At 40.8% G+C, this 23,267-nt stretch overlaps 1 protein-coding gene and 1 long non-coding RNA gene across 3 annotated transcripts in view; both read right to left on the reverse strand.

Moving 5' to 3' along the window:
- The window catches only part of LOC142100654 (uncharacterized), a 289,058-nt gene that overhangs the window by 31,125 nt on the left and 234,666 nt on the right, over nucleotides 1-23,267 (reverse strand). The gene's annotated exons all lie outside the window — the stretch shown is intronic.
- ATG4A (autophagy related 4A cysteine peptidase) lies at nucleotides 16-23,248 on the reverse strand. 2 transcript variants are annotated; one of them, XM_075184349.1, is made up of 13 exons: nucleotides 23,145-23,248; nucleotides 11,877-11,990; nucleotides 11,313-11,384; nucleotides 10,044-10,142; nucleotides 8,745-8,846; nucleotides 7,865-7,937; nucleotides 7,669-7,748; nucleotides 4,805-4,992; nucleotides 4,023-4,101; nucleotides 3,421-3,566; nucleotides 2,855-2,911; nucleotides 1,978-2,089; nucleotides 16-1,415 (listed from the first exon to the last, which is right to left on the reverse strand). In XM_075184349.1, exons 1-13 carry the CDS (start codon nucleotides 23,152-23,154, stop codon nucleotides 1,360-1,362), a joined length of 1,188 nt encoding a protein of 395 aa, XP_075040450.1. In that variant the 5' UTR covers nucleotides 23,155-23,248; the 3' UTR covers nucleotides 16-1,359. The 2 variants fall into 2 exon arrangements, with proteins under 2 accessions (XP_075040450.1, XP_075040452.1); XM_075184351.1 differs by lacking the exons at nucleotides 10,044-10,142; nucleotides 11,313-11,384; nucleotides 11,877-11,990; nucleotides 23,145-23,248 and having other exon boundaries at nucleotides 7,865-7,932; nucleotides 8,745-8,830.

Below are 23,267 nucleotides of genomic sequence, written 5' to 3' on the forward strand. Positions count from 1 at the left end.
CAGGTGACTTGTGGGCGATGATACATAATTTATTTATTCATACTTAATAAACCAAACCTGAGTGCAGAATATGTTATTGTGTAGTAAAAACAAACAGTAACCACAGCATCATTGTACTTTGCCACATATATCGCCAAATATTCCTCCCTCACATACAGTTATTAACACAATGCTTTAAAATCTAGTCAGAGGATAAAAAGTGCTAATGAAGTAAAATCCTAGTCTGTGGAGAACGTATTGTATTTTAAAATAAATAATAATGCTACTTAACTGCGCTCCTCTGTAAAAGGCAAGCTTTAAAAGTTTACCTGTCACCTACACATAATGGAGGCAGCCATTTTGTGAGGTGATTATATACTGATGAAAGTGCAACCTATCAATAACCAGTGACCATTTGTTCTTCAGGTTTCAGTGATGTTACCGGTGCCTACTGAACTGAAAGGCTGCCCTCAAGGATACTGGGTCAGCTCACAAAATGGCTGCCTACACTCTATAGACAACAGGTACAATTTAAAGAAACGTGCAAAAACAAAATAAGAAGCTACTTTTTTATCTTTTGCTGCTAAATGAAAAACTTGAAAGGCATCCTGTGCATTTTGTCGAGTTGCATACAAAATGGCCGCCCTCACGTATGTCGATTTATCATATTGCTATGGGTTTGTGTAAGAGACTTGGCACAAGTGCAGGAAGTGATTGTCAGTAAGTTATCCAAACCGCTCCAACCGTAAAAAGACCATTACTTACTAACTGTGAAAAAATGTGATTATTAGACATTTCTCAGACACTGCAACATAAAAATATAATACAGGATGCTGGCTGGATCTGAACACTCTTATAGAATTAAATCCTTACCAGAGAGGCATAACACAGGTCACCCTCAGTGTAAAAAGGTCAATAATATATACATATTATACTCAAATTTGTGTTACAATTCTTGCAAGAGAAATACAGACATTTTTCCAGCATGGAAGTGTTAAGACAAAACAAGTACATTAAATTCCCATAAAATGGTATAGGTAAGGGTATTGCAAAAGGAGATAATTAACCCTTCTTTTGCTATGGACATACTGCACAGTACATTGGCAATGCCATCATTCAATCCAAGTATCTGAAAAGTATCTCCTTGGACACAATGAGTGAGACTGTAAACACTCTGCTGTGTGGTCTGAGAGACAGGAGCCTGCGAGGAACAGCTGCAATTCTTTCCTTGAAAGTTTCCAACCAGTGCAGGAAATCCTGGCAAGAGTCCACTGCTCCCAGTATTGTGCTCTGTTCTCTGCTGTGTTTGAGGCACTTTCTGGTTAGCAAAGCTTGTATCTCTGATGAGTCCACAAGTAGTGCACAGACGGACAGAGCCCATCACACAGTAAGGATTTCAAACTCTTCCTCCATATCAAACAGATGATCAATGAGCTCTATTGAAATAAAAATAAAACATTAGTGATCCATAAGAGTCACCCATGGAATTAATGCAATGGTTATGTTGCACTTTAAAGAGGATCTATTACCAGAAAGACATGTTTGCTTTTTTTAAATTAATTTATAATGGACTATGGGCTGATACAGTTGTTTCCTTGCTCCAAGTGTTCCACCACGGGAAGAAGGTACAGTAAGTAGTGTGACCAGTATGCCAATAACTGAACTTTGCCGAGAAACATCTAAGCAGCCCATCCTCCCCACCATCACCACAATGCTGGGGAGCGTTGACATGAAAGAGGGAAGATGGCCCTGGAGAGCCAATGCTCAGCCTAGTACATGCGCGGTGGATTAGCATATAGAAGTCATGCTGCACAGAGGCACGGTTATCTTCATCAGATTGAGACAACACATTGGTAAGATAACCGCATGATTCTAGTTAGCAAAAGGATGTTCTAAAGTTCTGCTTTCGGTGGGAAGTACGAGGTGGAACATTCCATCATATTAGGGCTTGAAGCTCACCTACACTACCAGGAATATAGTTTTAGTAGAGAGACACACCTGCGCCTGTAGTGGTCACCTCGGGTTTTGTAGGTGGTATGAACGGAGGCCAGTGAGGAGGGTGCTTTGGTACCAGTTCAAACATCCGCAAACTCTGATGCTTTAAAATTTCCTGGGGATGAAAACAACTTTTATTTTATTTTTTATTTAAAATAAGTAATTGTCTTCCAATTAGAAATAAAGACGATGATTTGTAGCTCTGACTGATGCTTAATTGCAGGTGCTGGTTAAACTGTAAAACACTCCAATCTGCTTATATCAGAAAATAAATAAGTGGCCTCAGTAAAATTAAGTTTGCAAAGTCTACAATAATATATTTGAAATAAGTGACATTTGATCTTATTAGAATCCATCCAGTAAGAAATAGCTACTTAGGTGGATGATCCTTCTCAATCTAGCATGCGGCTGGGTCAGAACAGACGCCTTCATCTGGGCAATAGGCTTGCAGCTTGCTAGGTAAAGAATACTCTGAACAGACTGGACTGGTGGACTGACACACACAGGTATGACACATAATATGAAAGGAATACCTTACATGCTAAATTAGGATACAGTACATGTGCCAACTCCATCTATCATGAAGTAGCACTATTACCTTATGCACAGAGTAAGGAGCATTAACTGAACTAAAGTGCTGACTAGGGGCAGCATGTATAAAAACAATAAAATAAAATAGAACTGGTTTCTGCTAAAAAGTAGGAAAAAAATCTGTTAAACTCTCCAAAAAATATGTTGTTTTCTCTTAAAAACATGCTACAAAAGGCACCTGTGCATCCGCTATTTATCTTTTCAAATTCTTTAGCTGGATGTCACAGGAACCCCAAACTACCACCCACCACCAACAATGACTTTACCAAGAAATGCTTACAGCACGCACCTTTTCTACCGTACAGCACCAGTGATCAAACTCTGCTTCTTCCTTGCAAAAGAATCCCTGGAGAGAAAGGTATAAAATAGTCAGGTCACTATATTTATGTTTTATTATTATGATGTTTAGCCTTCTGTAGCATTAGCCAATAGTCACAGTGATCCTGCTAACCATCCCTTTGCTGGAAGTGGATATATTTGATGCTGTGAAGAGAGGTAACATCTTTAGAGTACATCCTTCTGGAATAGGGAATGAGAGGAGGACTAGTGCACAGAAGCTTAAAGTTTCATAGATCTGAGTAATTATCTTTAAATCTCTAAGGTAACAGAAATACTCTGTATACACAACTGTATTCAAGAGCATGACCAATGATGTCCCTGCTTTCTGGTGGGTCTCAGCAGGTTGTAGAATATGGATTTGCTGTTTGTTATGGATTTGGAATTTAATATTCAATTACACTTTACCTTTGAATAAAAGTTTAATGGAAAGTCATGGTAAGAAAGAACACACCGTTTTACCTCCATGACCCATTTATGTTAATGTTACTTTTTGGGTTTAGATTTCCTTCTACTTACTAATGCCACCGAAGGGTCCAGATTTAAGATCTTCATCCTGTTAGGATTTTTTTGGCAGTGATAAGTCTGGTCCTGCATTGTGCCGGCTTCCTCTGTATCCACAAACGTCTGTGTCGTGTGAGGATCCAGGTAAATGAGCTCATCCCCTTCAAATAGAAGCACAATACTAATACTATAACATACATGAATTGTATACATTGTTAGATGGAATATAGTATTACAATTATGTTGACAAACGTGCATATACATATATGGAAAACTTTTCTTACCTCAACAAATTATAAAAAGGGAGATTTCACTTTCAACCATAAATTTGCATTCACCTAAACTAAAGAAACAGGCTCTGCCCATGTTGGAGACATCAGTCAAAGCACCCTAGTGATGTGTTCCATGGTCGAATGTAGAAAAGAGTCACAGAATGCAAAACATCTAGTATTATTATATCAGAATTTCCCATTATCTGGTCACATGGTAAAAAAAAAAGCCTTTGTTTTGTCATCATACAGAGTATAATAATATCTATCCTGTACATGTTGCCAAACATTTTGGTAAATGAACCGGAATCAAGTTACAGTATCATAACTATAAGATCACAATCTTACCTGAAAAGCCTATGAAATAATAGCCATGATTTGGTTTTCCACCTACAGATCCTAATGACTGTGGCATCATAAAACATTCCTATAGAGAGAACAAAGATGAAATGTTAATTACAGTTCAATTACTTGTTTTCTGAATGGTGTGATATTAAAGGTGTTGACCATGTTTGGAAAGCCTCTACTTGTGGTCCCTCTGCATAGGGCTTCTGATGTGCATTGATTGTCATGAAATGGGATGCTATTGGTGCTGGCAGATGAGTCTATGCTGGCTACAGGGAGTTCATGGTATACCTTAGCCAAAGCTTATCCAATCAGGAGAGTCATAAAGTTTGAATCACTCATGCTCAATCACTCAATCACTCTCTCCTTTGAAATCTGACAACATGACTGGATGGGGAACCAAATACGATGGTGGATCCTTACAAATAACTACATGGCTGCTGAAGCCATAAATAATGTGACACATCTGAGCCAAGAATTGAGCCATCAATTTCCAGTACATAGGCAGTAGCCTTTCAGCTCTTTATTTTAATGTTTCCCAGAACCCGATTCATCACTTGTACCTGTAACTCACCTATGACCAACCAAAGGCATGGTCAGAATATCTAAATACCTCATTTCCCTCAGGCCTTGCATTTACATATGGTACATGTGTGCATCTAAATAAAATCTTATACGTAAAAAGCAGAGAGATTAGTATATAAGAATAAAAATGGACATTACTGTGGCCTTTGTATTAATCAGAGTGGCCTAGGTTTCACCAAGCAGGTCGCAAGTTAACTCACCTTAAAAGCGTCAATATAAACAGGATTAATTTGGTTTATTCCTAGACGTAGAGGAACAATGAGCAACAGCGGCCTCCATGCTGAGCACTGCTCCGATGTGTCTCTGCATCTGCTCCAAGCACTTTGGTATGTGAGAGACGCACCCTGCGCCACGTTTCTGCTGTAAGGATGATGGCGGCACATTTTCCCTACACCAATGCAATAACCTCATCACTCAATGCTAACTCATTATACACAACACAGGAGTAAGTGATTTTCAATATGGTGTAAAAGAAGACACTAGTGGTTAAATGCCTCAGGCCTAGAACTGCTGTTGAAGATATGTAATGCAGAGCTGAGCTACAAGGAATGACAACAATGTGATCAAATCAGAAAAACCAAATTTTTTAAATAAAGCTACATTTACCATCTTTTACTTCCTAAATAAATGTATCACAGCAGCTTCAATATAATATAGATAATATTATAATACAATAGTGATGTTTATATATGTATAAACTCTTGTATAAGATCAGCATAAATAGTAAGTTCTGATGTCACTGCTTATAATCGGTGAGTTCTGACATCATCACTTTAGAGTTCATTAGGAAAATAATAAAACTAATAATGCACCCCTACTCTACATAACTCTTCAGTGGCTTCTAACATCCATATATTTTTGATAGTGGGGAATTAATTATCCTATCCTACATATCACTTGAGTACAATTTACGCACATTTTATGAGGTTAATAATTCTGCTAAATGTACTTTAGATACTCAATACAAAAATGAGCGATTTGTTGTTTGATTTGTCCTTTCTTTGATCTCTTTATGTTTCTTTTTTTTTTTAATGTTTACTTTACTGCTCCTTTTGCTATATCCTAAATGAACAACTCAAATGCTTCAACTCCGTTTTCTGGCTTGGTATATACACTACATGGCCAAAAATGTGGGCACCCTAGCATAACATCTAGATGTTGAACACCATTTCAAAACCATGGGCATAAATATGGAGCTTATTCCCCCTTTGCTGCTAGAACAGCCTGCACTCTTTTGGGAAGTCTTTCCGCTAGAGTTTGGAACATGGCGGTGGAGATTCATCCATTCAGCCACAAGAGAACTAGTGAGGTCAGGCACTGATGTTGGGTCATAAGGCCTGGCTCACAGATGGCATTCCAATTCATCCCAAAGGTGTTCAATGGAGTTACGGTCAGGGATTTGTGCAGGCCAGTCAAATTGTTCCACACTTAACTTGGGAAACTATTTTTTGATGGAACTAGCTTTGTGCAAGGGGACATTATCATGCTGAAGCTGGAAAGGGCCTTCCCCAATCTGTTGCCACAAAGTTGGAACCAGACAATTCTCTACAATGTCATCATATGCTGTGGCATTAAGATTTCCTTTCACTGGAACTAAAGGGCCCAGGCCAAAAAATAAAAATAGCCCTGACCATTAGTCCTCCTCCACCAAACTATACAGCTGGCAGTATGTATTTGGGTAGGAAGTGTTCTCCTGGCATCTGCAAAACCCAGATTCGTCTGTCAGACTGCCAGATGGTGAAACAGGATACGTCACTCCAGAGGACACGCTTCCACTGCTCCAGAGTACAATGGCGGTGAGCTTTACATCACTCTAGTTGACATTTGGCATTGCGCATGGTGATCAGAGGCTTGTGTGCGGCTCCTTGGCTACAGAAACCCAATTCCTGAAGCTCCTGACCAACAGTTTTTGTGCTTCCAGTGGCATTTTGGAACTCAGTAGTGAGTGTTGCAACCAATGACAGACTATTTTATACTCTCTACACGCTTCAGTACTCGGCTGCCCCGTTGAGCTTCTGTGGCCTGCCACTTTGCGGCTGTGCTGTCCTTGTCCCTGAACCTAGACATTTCCACTTTACAATAACAGCACTTACAGTTGACAGAAGCAGCTCTAGCATGACCAAAATTTGACAAACTGACTTTTTGGAAAGGTAGCATATTATGACAGTGTCACATTGAAAGCTCACTGAGCTCTTTAGTATGACCAATTCTACTGCTAATGTATGGCTATGGAGACTGCATGGCTGTATGCTTGATTTTATGCAGCTGTAGGCAATGGGTGGGCTAAAATGGCCAAATACACTAATTAGAAGAGGTGCCCACATACATTTGGCCATGTAGCATATGTTCTATTGACAGTAAGACAGTACTGTAAATAGGTGCTTCCTACTCTTGGTAATATACAAGTTAGCACTTAAAGTAAACTTGTCACCTGTGTGAGAATGGCATGACTTACTCACTTACAAAAAAACAAAACAAAAACAAACAAACATTTTTTTGTCCAGTATACAGCATAAAAAATAAATTTAAAAAATCATATGTAAATATCTGATCCAACTTGGAAGCTCTCTCCTGTGTAAAGGGGACAGAAGACGGTTGAATGTTTTGTTTATTTATTTCTCAACATTTTTGTGTGCCCTAGTGCATGGGACAACCTCCTTCTTCACTAACTGCTCCACAGCGTTCAATATCAATGTTGGTTCCTCCCTTGGGACCCTAACAGTTACCTGATACCAGCAACAATACAGAACTGACTGCAGAGGAAGGGACCAGAGATCATTCAGGACTTAATCCATTTTAGACATTCTGTCAGCTAGGACAGGAGATGTGTTGAACTATTTGATTGGATGCAGGTCCTGTCCAATCAGATGACCTATTCACTTTATACTATAGTATGGCGGCTGGTGTCAGGAAATGTTGAGGAACCCTGCTTATACGCTACACTTGATGGAGTTAATAAAGAGGGGAGGTTGTACAAATGACAAATTCCTTTATTGTAGTGACTGATTATCTCATATTGTTATACAGATAAGTGTATTCTTGAAAGTAAAAAAGTATGACTTACTTATATCCTCAATGACCACTGTGTTATCCATTGCAACATAAACCGCTAATGAATTCCACTCATCAAATAAAGCAAGTTTCCTGGAAATGTGAAGGAAAATGAATACGCTTTTTAATAAGTTTATAAAAGTTTTAAAATATCGGCTGCTCTTGAATGGAGGAAAGGATTCATGTAATAAGATTAATGTTTTACTTACTTTAAAACCTGCGCCACAGTATTTGGTCCAAACCATTCTCCTATAGACTTTCCTTCTCCTACGCCCATCTGTGCTGATTTATTACACCACAACAAGTATAAATAGACAGTTATGTTTGGTCTGTAAATATAACTTTACATTTATGTATGTTTCAACATTAAAGGAATATCTTTATTTTATTACATTGTGAAATTTAAGAACAAGGATTTATTATCAAGTGGTGGAAAACTACAAAACATGTGTGTCCCATACATGTTGCAAACTTTTAGAACTAGCCATTAAATATTATCTTTATATAAACTTGCTAGCTTTTTTTCCCCTCCAATTTGAGCCGCGAGCTGAAATCCAGCGAGAAAATTACCGTATTAACTGTTTTTACATGCACTATTACCGTAATAACGGTAATAGTGCGACGAGCGCGAGATTTTCGGTGTTTCCGCCGACAATTGAATATGCCTATTAGTATTTAACAAATCTTCTGTAGTTACTTATTTACATTATGTAATAGGAGAACATTTTTTAAATAACATTTTAGATGAAATGTATAAAATATTTTACCCAGTATTATTTTGTCTAATTCTATTTTCTTTTTCTCCAAAGTGATGTCAGCCGCTAGACCTGTATAAAAGGCAATTACATTTAACACCACTTTTCTCCCTTCCTGAGATTATCTGTAATTGAGTCAGGGCTGCTTGTGTTTCATATTGCAAAGTATCACAGACATGTGTTGAGCTAAGTGCAAGTTTATATATACGCAACACATTAAAGTACCACAGACTACTACATCACACGTAGAATCATTTTCACATAACAAAAAAGAAAAAACAAACAAAAGAAAATAAAAATAAAATAAAAAAATTGACTGATATATTGTTCTTACCCATTTGATGAATAGAGTAACAACTATGTTTTCTGTCCAGAAAACACTGTAGAATTTGGTAATATTCTTCTGGCTGTTTGGTGTGTTTTTCCCATCGCCATTCTAAAGGAAAATGAAAACAGCAAGTCCAACTGTGGTGTTATATTAAAAGACACATTCTACAGGTTTCCAATGATATTACTGCTATGGAATGCAGGGTTGGACAATTTAAGTGCACGTTATATATTTACCAGGTGTACGAGTGTAAATAATATTATACAACATCACATTAAGTGCACACAAACCAAACAATATCAACTACTGAGGCAGCACAATGTGTATGTTCTAAATAGATCCGTTGTTCTATATAACACACTGGATTCCCTTTTATTTAGCACATGTTGTCTTCCATTGTTCATTCAAATACAACCAGGGGCTGGGTGAGTCTTTATTTCAAATACGAGTAATTTATTTCTGCTTTTTTTTCCCATAGTACTTTAATATGGGGAACTACAAGTCCCATGGATTCCTGGCGATTGTAGTTTTTACGAACATTTACATGTACGCTTTCACTGAGAGAAGAGAAGTGTAGAGAGTTGAAGTGCATATATTGAGATTATCTGAGGCAGCTGTTTTAGGCGGCAAGTTTAAGGGCAGCTAAAAAAAGGGACTTTAAATTTTCTTAATGCAAATGTACAATTGTGTGGTATTTATTTTGTTGGTAGAACAAACAAGATTTATTGTTTACAGTGGACACCCCTAATATTCAAATGTTGTTTATGTGTGGTATAAGAAGGACACACTCAGTTGCAGCCTCTGACAGCAAAATAGCTATCTACACCCCAGTGTCCTTACTCATGATCCAATCTGTCCACATATGTATAGAGCCACATATAACCAATCCAGGTGCCAGGGCTGACTAGTCAGATCTTCTGGGGCTCGATTAAGGTAACCAAACATCAGCGTATACAATCAGATTTTAGTTACTATCTGACCACATGTCCCACCAATCCCGAGTGACATCTGGTCCTGATCAAATGCTGCTTCGGATTAGTGAGTGCTTTGTGCACACACAGACAGCAATTTTAGTAAATTTGGTCTAATGCAACCAGACTGGCTGCCGGACTTACAAAAGTATTAGCATATAGCCAATTTTAGACCACTGCTGTCTAGCAATCCCGCTGGGCCAGGAAAGTACACACGAGCACAAATAAAAGTTACATATATTCAGCTGGTATCTTAGAGAGCAAACACAGAATTAAAAATGACTGCAAAGGTTTTCATGTGTTGACAATATATTATGCTGTCTGTTGTACTTACCCCTGCCTAAATGCTGGCAGATCAAGGCCTGTGCCAGCATCATTTGTCCACATCTCAGCATACATCCCCAGCCAGTATCAGAGGAGGGACCAGTTCCTCCTGGTTTCAGAATAAATAGAGCAATAATTACTATAAATCAATTTACACCTCTGCTCAACAGAGCTCATTAATAGAACATGTGTCTTGTGAAGACAAAATGTGAGAATATTTTCACAGAGTAGCAGAATTCCGTCACCTTCCTGCTACCGGCAACATACTGGAGTGGGTCAGATCATCATCATATATTTATTTATATAGCGCCACTAATACACTGCTCTCTGCTGGCTGTACATTGCTGCACTGATCTTAGCACTCTGGATGCTGTAGTAGCCCATAGTTAATCAGCTCATTGCTTCATGCTTCTTCCTTATGAGGCCTTATATGTGAGGATTTAACTAGAGCTCGTCAGTTCATATGGATAAACACTCACATAGCAATCCACTATAGGAATATGGATGCTTGGACAGTCTGGCACCTATGGTAGATGGCTATATGGGAATATGCCTATATCCACTGAAGAGCTTTTGAAAAATAGATTCTAGATGACGGGATTGATTTACCAGTGCTGGGGAAAGCTTCATGACCTATGGAACCAAACCTGAGAGTGTTGAAAACCACAAGTTACTCTTGTACAGACCTGAGTTTTATTTTGTTGGACCTCTCCATTGTTACAGGTGCTTGTTTACCCGTTCGTTCCATAGAATTTATCTTTATTGAATATAGGTCTCTTATGAGGCTTTGCATGGAAACCAAAAGCACTTTATTTCTAGATTAGCTGATATTTCATGCCTGGATCAGTGGCGGATCCAGGGGGGGGGGCGATCGCCCCCCCCTAGCAGACACTTGCTGCCGACGGCTGCACAGTATGTGCAGGTCCGTCCAGCCATGACAGGCAGGGACAGTGTGCTGCCCGGCTGCTCTGATTGTGTTTAAAACACAATCAGAGCAGTCGGGCAGCACACTGTCCCTGCCTGTCACGGCTGGACGGACCTGAACATAGTATGCAGCCGTCGGCAGCCTAAGATGTTAGAAAGGGGCGGGGCCTAAATCGCCCCCCCCCCTAAATCACCCCGGGTACACCAGTTTTCTAGATCCGCCCCTGGCCTGGATCAGCACACATATTACTTTACGCCTCACTTAAGATTTAAAGCAAACCAACAAACAAATCCAATAGGGTCCTAAGTTGAGAGGAATTAATTGGTACCAAACCAGGGGCAGTTTAATACTTACCAATAGGAGAAAACTTCTTTCTGTATGTAAACCACAGACGGGAGGTAATATCAGAGAGCAAATCACATTTTTCTGTAATCAAAAACAGAGCTGCCAATTCCAGGAAGTACTCCAAAAATTTCTTTGTAAAAACCGTTTCAGAAAGTTAAATAATTATTTACAATTTTCACAGATATCCCAGTACAACTTCTTTGGAAATATAAAGATTACAACAAAATTCCTAGTAACCAACAATTAATTCACATTTCATTCTATTGTAAAGTATAATCAATAGAGGTTTTGATGAGAATTTACCATGGGTAAAGAAAAATCCTGGAAATATTCCAGAATGTGTTCTGTAAATTATAAACAGATAATCTAGGTGTAAAATGTCTGCTTGGACACTAATTCATTTATAAATTATTATTTATTTATCTACGTGACTAGAATGTGGGACAGACTTTTATGAAAATATAGAAGTGTGTCCTTCAGTGATAAATCCCCTCTTCACTTTTGGGAAAACATCAAATTTGCAGATATTCTCACTGGTGCTCAGCTATATTCACCTCTGCTTCCATTACCAACCTGTTTTAATGTCATATTGCTTTCCAAGAATGTAAACTGGCTCATCAGTATCTGGCAGTTCTTCGAGTTCATAGTAATCTGACAGGTCAATCTGATTTTCATAGGTTAAAAAACCTAAAATAAATGAGTAAATAATTGTTAGTATACATAGTGGCACATATCTCTTTATTGAGAGAAACCCCCCTACAGGTGTGTAATAACTCATGAACTCCACTTATCATCATGTAATAAGCAGCACTAGTCACAATACGACATCAATAAGACAGTAGCCTATTTATTGCAAGTTGCTATATGTTGTGTCAGGCAGCTCAATAGCATGAAGCAGCACGTGTTTCATTCTAACGTGATAAGAGTACATGTGTACAGACACATTCATACGATTGCTCAGTTCCCACAGATAGAAAATTACTTAAGTAAACAACCTATTGGGCATAATTGATTTCACAAATAAGATCCAAAAGTATTTAATTCTAGATATGCCTCAGATTCCAATTAATGTATTTCATTAAATGAAAACTAACCAGAACAGACTGAGGAACATGTGAAAATGCATTCATGCATGGGTGCTAGCTTTATATTGGTGTTTTGCTAAAGGCATGAACCCTACATAGACTACCAAGTAAGGGATCATATTGTTTATGCTTGCTTCCACACTTGCGTGAGGAATGCATGACATTATCACCTGCGAGTACAAATCCTTACACGTTATATATTGTGTCAAATTTCATAAAAGTGTATTTCAGGAGACGAGTGTGGTAATCTTGTAGGAGACAAAGCCCCACCAGTGTGATCATGTAAGTAAGGAAATAGACAGTCTCATCACATGAAGTGGGGAATGTGAGCTACTGGAAAAGCCACAGACTGAGTTACATAGGGTCCTATAATAGCACAGAGTAGTGGTATTATGCTCCTGTCAAATTAAACATAGACAAGTGCCTGTGTTTTGTTATATGTGATGCACTGCACAGGACAGAAGCAATATCTGCAGCCAAAGTTAGACAGACATAGACAGTTATTTGAAAAATTGCTGTATTGTCGAAAAACAAGATTACGCTTCACAGCCCAAATTTCTGTGGAAATGGTAACTATCAGCGCTATCCTGGTGCAGATTGGAGTCACCAGCACAGGCGAGGCCCAATGGTATCAAAACAGATGTCTTTGCCGATTAGTGTAGTGCTCAGCTTGCTGAACTTTGAAATCACTTAAAAAGTGGTGGCAGCCAGAAAGAAACATTGCGGTCAGGATAATCAGAATATTCTGGCTATAAATCATTGTATCAGTGCTATGGACCTAGAGCTCTAAAGGTGGGCAATGCAGGTGGATGCTCAGATGTATGAGGAACTGGTCACTGTAGTAAAGGGGTACGGTGCCTTTCAGCTTTTGCCCAAAACTCTGCTGTCAAGTTGGTACCTCACCCAACCCTGGTGTACAGAAAGATGGACCGAGCATTGGTGAGCAAAGTTTGCCTCACGAAAAGGCAGCCAAAACTACTTTGGGTCCAATATGCTTTTATTGTGGAGAGCCTGGACCTTTGCAAGCACAATGCCCAATGTAAATTGAACCTATGGATTGTTTGCTGGCGCACATAAAATCAGTTTCTCCGAACTGCTGTATTACGAGTCCAGTTGGTATGGGGGGAGTCCTGTTTATTCCACATGGCTGTTTCTGTGACTCACCTTTGGGAGCTGGCTCTGGTAGATTTGGGTAGTGAACGGACCTTGGTTTCCAGCTATATATTGCCAAAGGTTTTGCCTCACAAATTGCCCAGAGTAAAAGTTAATATTATTATTAGCCTTTATTTATAGGGCGCACAAAATCTCTGCAGAGCGGTACAGAGACAGACATAGACCATACAGGGTAGATACAGTACCGAACATTAACCAAATACTACCAGAACTTTAAACACTCCAAACATAGCTTGCATAGTGACGTAGAACCAGAAGAATAGGTCCTGAAACAAGAGGTAAGAGGGCCCTGCTCATAAGAGCTTACATCCTAGAGGGAGAGTAAACAGAAAGGAGGCACAAAGGGAGTTAGAGGAGGGGATCAAGCGCAAGAGAGGGGGGAGAGAGAGGGTAAGGTAGTCAAGTATGGATAGAAGATTAGGTAGATGGCTGGTAGGCTTTGAGAAAAAGATGAGTTATGAGTGGCCGTTTGAAGAAGCCCAAATTGGGGGACAATCGAATGGAGCGAGGGAGGTCGTTCCAATGAAGAGGGGTAGCCCGGGAGAAGTCTTGGATTCTGGAGTGGGATGAGGTGATCAGGGTGGAGGAGAGGCGACGGTCATTAGCCGACCGCAGGAAATGGGATAGAGTGTGAATGGAGAGGAGGTTAGAAATGTAAGGGGCAGTGGAGTGGGAGAGGGCCTTGTAGGTGAGTGTGAGGAGTTTATAAAAAAGGATTTTGTAGGGGAAGGAGAGCCAGTGAAGTGCGAGGCAGAGAGGGGAGGCAGAAGATGAGCGAGGGAGGTCGTTCCAATGAAGAGGGGTAGCCCGGGAGAAGTCTTGGATTCTGGAGTGGGATGAGGTGATCAGGGTGGAGGAGAGGCGATGGTAGTTAGCGAGAGAAGAGGGGTCAAGATTGGTTTTTTTGAGGATGGGAGAGATAAGGCCATGATTGAAGCAAGAGGGGAAGATGCCAGTGGAGAGTGACAGATTGAAGATAGGAGCAGGCAGTAAGGGAAAAGGAGCGAAGGAGGCGAGATGGGATGCAGGTTGCAGGTAGAAGGAGGAGAGGAAAGGATGAGGGAGTGGATTTCTTCGCCCCAGGCAGGGCGGAAGGAGCACCAGAGATGGTTGATAGAGGAAGGTGAAGCAATAAGGGTGACAGGAGGATGGTGCAAGGGGGAGATGTGAAGTCTGATTGCCTCCTTTTTCTCCTCTAAAATTGATGCTAAGTCGGATGCAGAGAAGGAGAGCGGGATAGGAGGTTGGGGGGGAGAGAATTGAATATGGCGAAGAGGCAGCGGGGAGTGGTGGACTGAGAAGAAATGAGGGATTGTTTAGCGAGGGAGAGGGCAGAGCCGTAAGAGGAGAGGATAAATTTGAAGTGAAAAAAATTGCCTAGAGTGCGATTTCCTCCAGAGGCGCTCAGCAGCACAAGTGCACTTCTGAAGGAACCAGGTGAATTTGGAGTGCCAGGGTTGGGGTATAAAGAGGCGTCGGTGGACAAAAGAGGCAAGAGCGACAGCATCCAGGCCAGTGGGGAGGAAGTGGTTGTAGAGGGAGGTAGCTTGGTAGGGGCAAGCCAGGGAGGGAAGAGGGGAGAGAAGGGTTTCAAAAGAGGAGGAGAATGAAACAGGGTCAAGAGCATTAAGATTGCACCTGGTGAGGGTGGTTTTATGTGGGTGGGGTGTAGAGGAGGAGGAGAAGAAGAAAGAGAAGAAGTGGAGATGGTGGTCAGCGAATGGGAAGGGAGAGTTAGAGAAGTCAGAGAGATCACAAATATAAGAATAAACAAGGTCAAGAGAGTGACCAAGACAGTGGGTGGGGAAAGAGGTCCACTGAGTGGGTCCAAAGGAAGAAAAAGTGAGCAGTTTGACCGAGCCGGGGGTCAGTAGGGTTGTCAATGGGGATGTTAAAGTCACTAAGTATGATGGAGAGGAGGTCAGAGGAAAGGTAGTGGGGAAGCCAGGCTGCGAACTTATCGAGAAAGAGGGAGGTGGGGCCAGGAGGGCAGTAAATGTCAAACCCGCAGGTAGATGGGGGAGAAAACACGGATAGAATGGACTTCAAAGGAGGAGAAAGAGAGGGAGGGCACAGTGGGAATGACCCGAAATGTGCAGTTAGAGGAAAGGAGGAGGCCCACACCACCTCCTGGTCGTCCAGACTGGTAGAGTGGGTGAAGGAGAGGCCCCCATGGGAGAAAGCGGCCGGGGAAGCAGTGTCAGTAGAAGAGAGCCAGGTTTCAGTAAAAGCAAGAAGGTTAAGAGAGTTGGAGATGAAAAGATTGTGGATAAATGGGAGCTTATTTCGGATGGATCTGTAGTTCCAGAGGGCACAGGAGAAGGGGAGGGAGTATAGTGAGGAGATGTGGATAAGATTGGCGGGGTTGCTGGTGCATGGGGGAGGGTTATAGTTGGGGCAGGGAGGTGGGCTGGGGGAGAGGATAGGTGTCGGGCAGGAACGAGGAGGTATACTGAGAAGGTAGGAAGGGGGAGCGTGAGGGAGGAAGAGATGTAGGTGCAGAAGTAAACAGGAAGAATGTGGAGACAGAGGCGAGGAGCAACAAAGGTGACTAGTAGTGAGTCAACAGGGTGAAACTAAGAGAGACAAAATAAAATAAGATGCAAGTCAAAAAAATAAATAAGGCTATGGAGAGTATAGAACCAGGCAGAGTCCACAATTGCAGGTGAGTTTAGATGGAGAGTGTCCACAGGAACAGGAGTTTGGGTGAGTCCAGGAGTTAAGTGACCACAGGAACAGGCAGGGAGCAGGAGTACAGGAGAGTCCAGAAAGTTGGTGACCACGTGAGCAGAATAACAGGTGTGTCTAGAAGGTAGGTGACCACAGGAGCAGGATTACATGTAAGTCCAGAAGGTAGGTGACCACAGGAGCAGGACTGCAGGCGAGTCCAAAAGATGATTCCAGAAGGTGAGTAATCCAGAGGAACAAACAAGGAGCAGGAGATCAGGTGACTATGTGGGGGCAGACAGCTGAGGTGGGCATAATGGTGGTTGGAAGAATGAGGTGCTACAGGAGAAGAGGACAGAGGGGGCAGAGAGGCCACTAGTGAGGGAGACCAGGGTAAAGAACGGATGGTAGTGAGGTCACAATAGCGGCAGGAGGCTGTGAGAGCAATGGAAAAGGCAACAGGCAGGGAACCCAAAGTCAGAACAGGAGAAAGGCGGAGGGATAAGTGGAGGAAGGCCCAAGCCGCGGCAGGGTTAACTAAGCGTGGGGACTGGCAGATCAGGTCAGGCAGAGCGTGGAGGTGAGCATGGGGGTGAGCAGAGGCATCAGAGTGGGGGCGATCGGAGAATGAGGGCATCGGAGGGAGGTGTGGAAAAAAGCCCAAGCCGTGGCATAGAGTAGATATCAGAAGCAGCAGCAGCATTGGGTGACATCCCAGGACAGCAGGCAGCAAGAACGGCATCCAACAGGGAGCGAGGCATCCGGTAGGAGGCGACAGGCAATTGATCCAGAGAAAACCAGGCAGGAAGAAGATAAGCTATCCGGGAAGTAGGGCCGATTCACGGCCTATAGTAGAGATGGCAGCAGGATAGGTCGAACAAAGGAGGCGCCTATAGAATCTTCAGCTCCACTTAAGAGCAGGCAGCAAAGTGAGAATCACAGGCAGGCTTCACCATCCATGAATGCGGGGCCCAGAAGGAGTAACAGGCTGGGCTCCAGAGGAGAGCACACAGGACACTTCTGTCTTGTTCAGATGTAGTAACAAAAGTTCTCTGTTTCCCCAGGACTGCCAAAGAATATGACAGGACTCATTTGACTGTTATTGTAAATGGGCAGTTACGGCAGTAGCAGAAGTTGTCCCACAACTGCCTTACCCTTTAGTATTCGGCAGAGACTTACCACTGTTCAGACAGACCCTCCAGGAGCTGCAAATGAATCACCGGCCGAAGGTGCCACAAAACCTAAACTAGAATGCTACCCAGGAGAATAAACTTCTGCCATCTAAAAGGATGGCTAAAAAGGTTATTGTTTGCCCAGAGCAGAGCAGCCAATAATTGCAATAGCTAGGGACCATGCAGAGGAACCTACCTTGCCTTTGGATGAGTGTATGGACTGGTTTGAACGGTTACATTTGCCATACTTTGCACATGACCAGATAAATTATGTGACTTTACAAAATGTTTTTAAATTGGCTAATAAAATAGCCGTGAGCTGAGAGAGAAAGAAATAGTGTTCTCAAGTGTCAACAAAACAATATCCCCATTGTATGCTGATGGGTATGGTTGAGATGATAGGTAGATGTGATTGAGTTAATTTTGCAACGAAAGAAGCTAAATATTTGAGATATGTCACTGGACAAGGTTTATACAAACCTTGTTAAACAGAATAGAGCCTAGGCCAGGGAGTCTGCAAAAAATGCAGAGGCTTTCTTTTGCAGAGATGCGCTCTCTGCAGTGTCTGTGTCACAGAGGTTGGTGACACTAAGGGGAGGGGTATGTGTCAAAAAGGCCTATTTGCCAAACCTCTCCTAATAGAAACCCAAGGAGTCTGCAGGAAAAGGCTGCAGACAGGGTTAAGTTTCGTGCACAGTAGAACTCCTAGGCTGAACACACACAGGTAGAGGACAGGGTCTAATGAAGCAATTAGACAAAGGGCGGGGCATTGCGATCGATGGCAGCTAGTTGGCCAGTGACTAGGCAGCTTAAGTGTGTCTACCTAAAGCGAGGGTCGCCTGCTCTCATCCTGACAAAAATCTGCTGTGCTATTTGTGACGTGAACAATAAAAAGCATTGTTTTCCCAAAAAGATTTTGTTTGTGTCTGACATCTGCCAGATGTTAATATCACTATATATATACACACACACACATGTATATAAACATTTTCCTCATAGAAAGAGTAAAAATAAAATTATTGCTAAATAAATGAGTGCAAAGGAATATGGTGCCCAAAATTTAGCATATGCTATCCTTTTTTTTAAAACATTTTATTAAAGAAGTTCAGATACATATAATACAATGATAATTGTTACATATTGATAATGAGTTACAGGTACAATTAACATACATGTATATATATAGTGTTACATATTTTGTGAGCGCTGTCAGGGAGAGACGTCCATGTTAGATCACATTTTTATCTACATAGAAGAAAAGGAAATAACAACAAAAAAACAAACAAACATCTGGGCTTTTCAAAATACACACATTCCAAACACAGACAAGTTATGGGTTTTTGGTATAATTAACTTTGTCATTTTGTAGGAAATTGTAACAGTAATAATAACAATAGTAATTATAATAACAATAACAACATCCCCTAGGGGTAAGAGCAAACAGAACACTCCATTTCTCCATCCCATAACTAATTAATACCAGAGAAACATCAAGGTGCAGAGAGGCCAGAAAAAGAGGATAAGCTTACTCTAATCCCCTATATTAAGATTGGAGCGTCTTGATGAAATACTCTAGTTTCAAACCAGAGCGTCTGGTAGAAGCAATCATGGAGCTGTACTCGCAGCGGGGTAGATAGGGTTTAAGGAATTACATTGACATTTGTACCTCCGACCACTAGAGGTCTCTGTATTTGCAACCTTGCCCTTAGATTTGCCCTTATCTAAGATGGCCAGTTTGGAATCAAAGAGAAACCATCTTGGATCCTGTTTGGGCCTATAAATGGCACTTCCTGGTTCAGACATATGCTTGAGTATTCTGCTTGCTCAGCTCCTGCTACTTTACCTTGCATCTGTGACTACCTGCTTGTGTACTGACTCGGCAAACGTCTGACTATCCGCTTGTGTACCGACCCGGCAAACGTCGACTACTCTTTGAATATCTACTCGGCTATTGGGCTTCAGTTAATACCACCAGTATCGTTACATAGGGTGTTGATATAACTTTCGCCAGGTTTCGAAGAACTTGCGAGTTAATGTATCCTTAGGAGAAAGTACATCCTCTCCTTGAAAATTGCTGTGTCCGAGGGTAAATCCTGACATCGATGCCCATATAAGTCTGTGTCTACAGCCACTGGAGTCTTTTGAAACAGTTTGCCCTTGCAATACAGTAATTTAGCTTGATAACTAAATGACCATCCAATAAAGTCACTTATGTGTGTGCCTAAATTGGACTCCGTATCGGATATACTGCTGTCATACCAAACAACCAGACAGAAACAAGTTAGGAGTGTAAGGCACAATCGCTACAATGTTCCTACGCAGGTCTAATGATGGGAAGAAGAGGGAAAAAAATGTCTCCTTTACGATAAACAAACTTTTTACATTTATATTTGTGATGTTTTCTACTTTCTAATTAAAAAGGTCTAGTGGTCTTTTAAAATTGACATGATAACTCATGTATCTGTTTATGGAGAATAGATGAGTGTCCCTTCTGTATGACATGACATTTTAACAGGCTTCTTAGTATAGAGATTGCAGACATTAAAACAGTCTCCAGTCTGAAGAAAGTTCACATTATAGAACTGAGGTTAAATTGTTATGTGTCCGTTTCACATGTGATGCCTCATACATCGAGTTGTTAAATAATTGTTTTCAGTTTTTGCCAAGTTCGGCTTTAAGTTCAAGTACACAAGAAATGTAAAGTCCATTCACAGCTGTTCCTGCATGTTTTATGTATGCAGAAATCTCCTCCGTTAAGGCAATGACTAGTTCTGTATTGCAGTCCCCATAATATTCTATGGAGACTGCGATCCTCATCAATTTAACAAGCTCTGAAAAGATTTTTGTCTGAGTTTTGCTCTGGTTGCATCGGATAGGATGGCGTTAGCTGCAGAAGTCAATGGTTTAGAGGAGAGCAGATTGCGGTGTAGGGAGCCCTCCTCTAGAAGCCTGCACGCTCCTCCTCGCATTCCTGCTCATGCACTTGCAGGAAACAGCGAGCAGGACATCAAATTTATATATTTTATTTTTAGATTTATTCATATATTTTTCTATTGACTTGCACAGAGCCGAGCTCCTTGCATCTTTCCAATAACAGTCTCCAATCGGTGTATCATAGCCCTTAGCTCTTGGTAAGCAGTACACTGCGCATGCACAATACAAAATGAAGCTCCGGGACAGGCTATGCAGCCCCTTGTTGCTGCATTAGGCTGCCGAAGTAAGAAATCGGAGAGGAGAAGGGAGTTTGATGAATTGCGGCGGTGTAGGTTTATGTATCGCTGTTAGGTAGCGATACCTTTTGACAATTAATGTGGCACACTGGCCACCAATGATGAATATACCCCTTTAGGTTTTAAATAAATTATGAGAGTGAGGTGACTTCAGGACTGTATTTATTACATCATTATTGCATATTTTAATATTTTGCTTACATTCCTAGAATTACACCAAGAAATGTACTTTCCTGTATAAAGTTCACCTGGAATGTGCCAAATATCTACTATTGTAAGTATGGTGTGAGCAACCATTAAGTAACCATTATAAGGAGAGAAAAATGCTTAGGCAGCCACACCATAATTGAGCCCTCCTCATCTTATTAAAATACTGTATACTGTCCAGCAAAACATTGTTATTGAATTAGGTGTAAAATGAAGCTCATGGGCCTACATTTAGTAATCAGCACCCCGATCCATCCAACATATCCCATCAGAACAGGATGTTTGTCAAGAAAAATCAGACACATTCATACAAAAATCAGTGCAAGATGTTACAAAAACGGCCTACAGTTTTACACTTTCATAGAGGATACTTAAGGGTAAATGTATCAAACTGCGAGTTTCCGGCGGGTTTGAAAAGTGAAGATGTTGCCTATAGCAACCAATCAGATTCTCGCTATCATTTTGCAGTATGAACTTAATAAATGTTCACTAGAATCTGATTGGCTGCTTTAGGCAACATCTCCACTTTTCAAACCCACTGGAATCTTGTAGCTTAAAAATGTTTACCCCTTAATGTCAAACATGAAAAGTACACATATAGTTTCAGTTTCCATTCTTAATGAAGCTTGCCTGACAAACTCTGGAAATAAAACCACATTAGCTTGTTATTTATGTTTTACAAATCGTTTTGGCCAATCGGTCAAAACAGATTTTCTGACCCGAGACCAAAACTATATAAAACACATTCAGTTATGATTACAATAATACTGCTTTATTTATATTTCAATAGATAACGTGCATTAGGCAGAAGAACACTTAGGAAATATAACATTTATATAGACACAGGTCATAATAAAACCCAATATCACATATCATTGGACATGATCATAATTTTATGCTATGGCACACCTTTAATCAACTATAAAAAAAACCTACCAGAACAAGCAAGTTCTTACCTTCCAAGTCAACGTGATTTCAGGGTTCCTTTCTATTGCCTAACCGCTTCCCTAAAAAACTGGCCTCCTGGATGCCCGAGGCCCCTGGGCTGTAGCCCAGTTAGCCCTAGGGTTAATCCGGCCCTGGTTGTAGTGAACTGGTGCCTGGTTGGCTACTAGACCACAGTGATTTAGAAGCTGTATAGTGAAGTAGTCAGGCGTTCTGGTGCATTTGTGGCCAGCACTACCCGGTTTCTGTTATGCTGTATAAAAGAGCTAATATCCAGGAATCAGTCATTAGAGCTGAAGATATCTGAGATAAAGTTATGATTGTGGAGAAGATTTACCCTACACAGCAGTGTTCCTGTGCTAAGGTCTATTGCAGACATCTTTTTTCCCCCAAAATGGCTAATAGAGCACAAACACTTTAATGCAACGACATAAGAAATGTAAAACAATGACAAACATCTCAAGTTTTGCCAGGCCATGTGAACTATTTGTGAACATTACAAGATGCATCTTTATATTGAATACAATTTGTCAAATATAGTTGACGGTACTTTAAATCAAACATGATCATACAGAGGGTGATCATCAACACAGAACAGAAGAAGCGGCACTGAGCAATGAAAGGAAAATTGTCAGGGGCAACAGTTTTCACGGACAAACTATTAAAAACTAGGCCTTTTCCTTTAAATAATATACAGATAAAAATGAAGTATTTGTCACATATTGGCTACATTACTAATGTACCAAATATGAAAAGATAACAATAAATAGGCAAGGGTATAAAAAGAAAGTTCAATATTTTAAAGTAATAAGATTTGTTTTAAAAAATGTAACATGAAAAGAGGAAGAGAGGGAACATTGCACATTCTATTGTTACTTTCAGTCTTTGTTTACAGTATGAAAATAACAATAGAATTTGCAATTTTCCCTCTTCCTCTTTTCATGTTACATTTTTTTTAAAAAAAATCTTATTACTTTAAAATATTAAACTTTCTTTTTATACCCTTGCCTATGTATTGTGATCTGTGTTTTGTGGACTGTTCTAGTTCTGGGCTCAGTCTGAAGAGCTTTCAGAATGACAGGCTTCTCTCATAAGAGGTTCTGCAGCAGATCATTTCATGCCACAGTCACTTATTCTCCAAATCCTTTCAATCCTTATTTACCAATATGACTACATGCGTGTTCATTTCTCCAGTAACATATCCGATATGAGGAGCCAGCACCCAAGAGAGCAGGTCACATTAGGCCTAGTAGCAATTTTCAAGTCCTGACTGGAGACTCTAATATCTTTCAAGATTACACCTCTTGATCCTTTGACTTGAGTTACTGACCCTGTTAATACCTCTTTGTCCGGAAAACTTACCGGCCTCCATCCTGCCCTGTCACCCAGGGACCGGCGCAGCCTCGTCCACAACAACAGATGAAGCAATGCTCTCTGGGAGATGTAGTCCGGAGCGAGCTTGGTTAATTGGAGAGTAAATGACTG

The sequence above is a fragment of the Mixophyes fleayi genome, chromosome 9 (genome assembly GCF_038048845.1).
Source record: "Mixophyes fleayi isolate aMixFle1 chromosome 9, aMixFle1.hap1, whole genome shotgun sequence".
Taxonomy (NCBI): domain Eukaryota; kingdom Metazoa; phylum Chordata; class Amphibia; order Anura; family Limnodynastidae; genus Mixophyes; species Mixophyes fleayi.